Source organism: Tupaia chinensis, unplaced genomic scaffold, assembly GCF_000334495.1.
Source record: "Tupaia chinensis unplaced genomic scaffold, TupChi_1.0 Scaffold146187_1, whole genome shotgun sequence".
Classification (NCBI taxonomy): Eukaryota; Metazoa; Chordata; class Mammalia; order Scandentia; family Tupaiidae; genus Tupaia; species Tupaia belangeri.
Window position 1 is genome coordinate 846,943 of NW_006206042.1, and position 6,118 is coordinate 853,060.

General features: G+C 41.9%; 1 protein-coding gene across 2 annotated transcripts in view; it reads left to right on the plus strand.

Annotated features, from left to right (window-relative positions):
* The window catches only part of COPA (coat protein complex I subunit alpha), a 51,866-nt gene that overhangs the window by 31,367 nt on the left and 14,381 nt on the right, over positions 1-6,118 (plus strand). The window contains exons 14-17 of one of the 2 annotated variants that reach the window (XM_027768421.1): positions 65-147; positions 792-931; positions 1,469-1,554; positions 1,628-1,793. In XM_027768421.1, coding sequence (XP_027624222.1) covers positions 65-147; positions 792-931; positions 1,469-1,554; positions 1,628-1,793 — 475 coding nt within the window. The remainder of the gene's footprint in view (positions 1-64; positions 148-791; positions 932-1,468; positions 1,555-1,627; positions 1,794-6,118) is intronic. The other variant, XM_006168828.3, reaches the window with a different exon arrangement.

Here is a 6,118-nt window from a genome sequence, read left to right on the forward strand (position 1 = left end):
TGGCACTGACTCTGTCACCTGCCAGTGGCTCACCACATGCTCCCACCGTTTGGTTTGTTCTCAGCCCCTGAAGGGAAACGATCCTCAGGCTTGACAGCCGTTTGGGTTGCTCGGAATCGGTTTGCTGTCCTAGATCGGATGCATTCGGTGAGTCAAAACTAAAAGTGGAAAGTAATTTGGGGAGCTTGGTGGCCTGTGTATTGCAGAATAAGGAGCATCATTTTTTCCTTATTCTCCCCTGGGCAGCTGTGAGCCTCATGTGTTGGCTCTACCTCTGTCTGGCCCTACACTAATCCCCTTGGGGAATAAAGGCTTTAAAATGGATTTGATGATCACTATGGCTCTGGACTTAAAAACCAAGTTAAAGACTGTCTTTGACTGTAGGAGCCAAAGAAAAAGGACCAAATTTAAAGTGAGTGGGCTGGATGAAGAGATCTCCCTTTTTGTCCTACTACCTTCTTTGGTACTGAAATGTAAAAGGCATGATAAGCAAAGCTCTCTCAAGAAAATGTTTAACAAAAATTTAAGCCTCAGAAGCTCTGTTTTTCCTCTGTGGTTCATTAAGGAACTCAAACTTCATTTGGACTTCTCAGGATGTTTCAGTTGGTGAAAAAAAGAGGTGATGATATCCTTGGAGAGACTCCTGGTTGGAGTGGTCTACCTGGAGTGGTGATTGATTTAGACAGGGAAAAAATACTTTTTCAAAGCCAAGGAACAATTGCTGAGGGATGCTGTTGGCTATCATCACCTCATTTGCAAACATCTCAGTACCACCTTAATATTCATTTCAGCTGCTGATCAAGAATCTGAAAAATGAGATCACCAAAAAAGTACAGGTGCCGAACTGTGATGAGATCTTCTACGCCGGCACAGGCAACCTCCTGCTTCGCGATGCAGACTCCATCACTCTCTTTGATGTGCAGCAGAAGCGGTAACGTGTCAGGCGCCCCTAAGCAGACAGACATGTAGTAGGGCACAGTGGACATCTTTAGTAGGAGCATTTCTCTCCCCAGCTGAATGTGCCTCATGGCTCGTCCACTTCCTGTGCTTTATATTAAAGACTTTCTAACTATACTTTTCCCTCCCATGGTCATTTTCCATCCTGCACATAATACTAGCCTTACTGCAAGGGCTCGTTTATCTGTTTTTGTAGTACTTACATAAGCTAAGGATGCTCCTGGGGCTTATAACGAGAGGGACATTGAGATAAATAACGTAGTTCCTATACTTACAGAATCCCACAGTCCAGTGATGAAAACAGGCACGCACAAGTCCCTAATAGCACATGGCAATGAAGAGCAAGGAGCTGAGGAAGGGGAAGTGCACAAAGGGAGCCTAAGTCACTGAGCTGTTATGCAGGGGATGACTGTTTGGTTTATATTAATTTAAGGATGAAAAGCATGTTAGGTCATGGCCCAAGACAGGAGAATCCAGTCCATTCATGTTTGCCCTCCTCTGTCTACCTCAGGACCCTGGCATCTGTGAAGATTTCCAAGGTGAAATATGTCATCTGGTCAGCAGATATGTCCCATGTGGCACTACTGGCCAAGCATGGTAAGTCTTCGTAGTATCCAGTCCCTCCCTCTCCCCGTCCCTGCCAGTCTACTGCACTCACCCTATCCAGCAGAGCACTCATGCCCTTTGCCTCTTACAGCCATTGTGATCTGTAACCGCAAGCTGGATGCTCTGTGTAACATTCATGAGAACATTCGTGTCAAGAGTGGGGCCTGGGATGAGAGTGGGGTGTTTATCTATACCACAAGCAACCACATCAAATATGCTGTCACCACTGGGTAAGTTACTTTTCTGGGATACAGAGTGGGAGAAGCTGCTTCTTGAAATAACTGACCTGTCTCCAGAGACGTAACCAAAGTCCTCCATGAACTTCCTTCATGCAGAGCATTGTCTGACATGGATAAACCAAGGGCATCAGAGCATTCTTCTTTCCACCCTTACAGTGATGAGATATAGCACAAATGTAGACAATTACGGACATTATAAACAGAAATAGTGGCTGCATTATGTTGTGGACTTCTGTGTCATGCCACCCAAGGCAGGAAGCAGGACCATTCTAGCCCAGAAGCCTTTTGCCATGTGGTCCTTATGATCACAACTTCCCCCGGCCCCCCAAAAGTAACATTATTCTGGTTTTTAAGTTAATTTCTTCATTGCTTATCTTTGTAATTTTATCACCCAATGTATGTCTTACTGTGATTTGGTTTTGCCAGGTTTTTAACTTCATAACTTCATATAAGTGAAATCATGCTGAATATATTTTGTGTTTTGCTAGATGTTTATTTATGATATTGATCCCTGTTGTTACTCTAATTTATTTATTTTCATCATGGTGTAATATTGCCTTTTATGATCATGCCTCATTTTTTCAGTTCTCTTCTTAATAGATGTTTGAGTGTATTCTAGTTTTTAGCTATTGTGAATATTCCTATTTTTTAAGAATTATTTATTGGGACCAGCAAATGGTGTAATGGTTATGTCGCTGGACTCGCACGTAGTCAACTGCTGTTCGAGTCTGGAACCTGGTAGCTTAAAACTCAGCTGGGCACATGAGCTTGCCTGTCCAGAATCCCAAGAGGGGAATGGAGGAGAAGGGACTGCAGTGTGGCCATCTTCCTGGGGGGTGATTTCTCGATTTCTGTCTGTCTCTCCAGCGAGTGCATGTATCCTATAGCAAAAATCTAAAAGAAGAAGAATTTATTTATTGAATTGTATTTGTTACTAGTATTTTTTTTTTTTTTAATTTGACCAGACAGAGGCAGGGAAAATGAGAAAGCAAGCTGCAAAATTAAGGACTCGGACTGCGATCACGCCACCTGCCAGCCCCGAATAACGCTTTGTTAAGCATACATATTTTTTGATGACTTGCACATGTGTTTCTTAGCTCTACATTTACCTAAAGTAGAGGAGTTGGCCACAGACTATGCAGATGTTCGCATTTACTAGGTAACATGAAGCTGTTTTCTAAAGTGATTGTACCATTGAATTCTTTAAGGGTACCGAGGTTGTTTTTTTTTTTTTTTTGAGAAGCTTTTCCTATAGGGCGCATGTGCTCACCAGAAAGACAGAGACAGAGAGACAGTGAAAAATCACCTTCCAGGGCAGGTGGCCATGCTGCAATCTCTTCTTCTCCATTCTCCTCTCAGGATTGTGGGCACACATGCACACGTTCCTGGCATGAGTTTAAGCCAGCGGGTCTGGGACTCGAACCATTGTCGACTCCATGGGAGTCCAGCGAAGTAGCTATTACGCCGTCTCCTGGTCCCAAAGATACCTAGTATTGTGTTCTATTTTAAAAATCTTTGTTATAGACTCCCCAAATCATAAAGGCAGCCTTGTGTATTATCTTGTACAAACATTATAGTTTTGCGACAGGCAGGTGGGATGGTGGTTAAGGGTGTTGAACTCCCATAAGGCCAACCACAGTTCAAGCCCTGGACCTGGTGGCTTGCTTTCTCACTTTCCCTCTCTCTTTCACTCTCTCTCACTCTGTCCTTTTCTGCTTAAATAAAAAAAAATAGGAGCCAGCAGGAGGCATGGTGGTTAAAGCGCTGCAGTTCCCACATGGTCGGCTGTGATTTGAGTCCTGTACCTGGCAGCTTGCTTTCTCACTCTCCCTCTCTGTCTCTCTCTGGCAAAACTCATGTGAAAAAAAAAATAAACCATCCTTAAAAATTAATAAAGTTAAATAAAATAATCCTTTTAAAAAAAGAACTTTATAGTTTTGCCTTTTGTATCTAGGTATAAAATCTACCTAAGGTTGATTTTTTTGGGGGGGGAGAGGTTTTTGCTATAGGGTGCATGCGCTGGCCAGAAAGACAGAGACAGACAGAGAGGCAGAAAGTGAGAAATCACCCCCCAGGGGTGATGGTCACGCCGCAATCCTTTCTCCTCCATTCTCCTCTTGGGATCTTGGACACGCACGCACATGCGCTCTGCTTGAGTTTAAGCCACCGAGTCTGGTACTCGAACCGTGGTCGACTTCATGGTGTCCAGCAACATAACTGTTATGCCAACTGCTCGTCCCTAAGATTGATTTTTTTTAATTGTAAGCTCAGCCTGACATTTTTCTATAAGGACACTCAATTTCCTAGCATTTTTTTTATTGAAAAAGAACGCCCTTTCCTATTGTTCTGCTGGGCTATCCTTATTATACATAGATCATATTTTAAAAAATGCCAGAGTCTGTTTGCTGTGGTTGGTCTATCTGTCTCGGCTCAAATTCCACACTATCCTAAATATTGTAGCTTTGCGATACATCTTTACAATTGGAAAGAAGGTTCTTCTATCTTTCCTGTTTATTTTTCAAAAGTTATTAGGCTATTTTCAAATAAATTTTGCCTCTTCACACAGTTTTTTGAATCAGCTTGTGAAATTCCACACAAAATAAAACAAATCTTTAGGGATTTCATTTGAGATTACAATTGAATCTGTATGTCAACCTGGGGATAACTGTCTTTTTTGTTGTTAGTTTTGTTAGAGGGTGTGCCGCTTGCCAGAGAGAGAGAGGCAAAGTGAAAAAGCACCCCCCACCACCACCACCACTGGGAAAGGTCATGCTACAATCTGTTCTCCATTCTCCTCTCAGGATTTTGGGTCTGCACACACACGGGTCTGGTGTCTTTTTCCAGCTACTAGTCCGGGACTTGAACCCATGCAGTACACCATGGGGTACCTCACCACCTTAACCACCATGCTATGAGCTAGCCCATACAGTCATCTTGATATTAAATTTTCTAATCTGTGAACATGGTGTAGCAGCTCCACATTTTTCAGGTGCTCTGAAGTATCTTTTAATGTTTTATAGTTTTCTCTATAGAGCTCTTGCATTTCTTTGGTTAGATTTATTAGGAACTTGATAGCTTTGTAATGCCTTTTTAAAAAGAGTAAAATTCATTTAGAATGTTAATTTTCTAATTTTTGCTGTTGTTTAGGAATACAATTAAGTTTTTGCTTTAAAGTTTTAAAATTTGCTAGGGGGTGCATGCTTCCTGGAGAGGGAGAGAGAGAGAGAGAAACAGAGAGCAAGAGAAAGCATCCACTTAGGGTGGCCTTGTTTTTGCTTTTTGTTTTTAAATTGCCAGAGAGTGCATGTACTTGGCCAAAGAGAAACAGAGAGATACAAAGTGAGATGTGGTCCTGGGGTGTGATCATGCCACGATTCTTTATCCTTTATCCTTTATTTCCCCATTTCGTTGAGATTTTCAGCACACACATACACCTCTCAAAAAAAAAAAAAACTGATTCAATATTTTATTTAACAATTTTTGGACTATGGGGGTTTTATTTCTTTTTGAGTCAGTTTTGGCAAATTTTATATTTTGGAGAGTTTGGTCTTTTTGTTGGGAGAGGGGAGAGGTTTTTCCTATAGGGCACATGCACTCTCCAGAAAGACAGAGGAAGACAGAGAGAAAGCAAGAAATCACCTCCCGGGGGGAAGGCCACACCACAATCCCTTCTCCTCATTCTTCTCTCCACAATCCCTTCTCCTCATTCTTCTCTCGGGATCTTGGGCACGCATGCACCCGCGCCGCTGTTAGTTTAAGCCACCGGGTCTGGACTTGAACCATGGTAGACCACATGGGAGTCCAGCGACAGTCATTACACCAACTGCTGGCCCCATTTTTTTAAAGTTACTTACAACCTCATTTTTTAAGATCTAATGATACTCCCTTTTTCCTTTTTTTTCTTATCCTCATGAGAGGCTTATCAGTTTTATACAACATTTACTGTATTCCTCTACTGTGTTTTTGGTTCTTAACTTTTACTGTTGGCTTTATTGTTTCCTTCTAAATACTTTATTTGGTTTAACTTTAAAAATAACAGTAAAGTGGCCAGCAGGTATTGTGGTAGTTGGGGCAATGGGCTTCCATATGACCGACTATGGTTCGAGTCCTGGACCTGGCAGCTTGCTTTCTCACTTTCTCTACCACTGTCTTTCTCTGGTGAGCGCATGCACTCTATAGCAGATTAAATAATAATAATAATAATTAATAAAATTGAAACAAAAAAAGTAAAAATAATTTTTTGAGAGGTTTTTTGCTATAGGGCATGTGCACTCGCCAGACAGACAGAGAGAGACATAGAGACAGAAAGCGAGAAA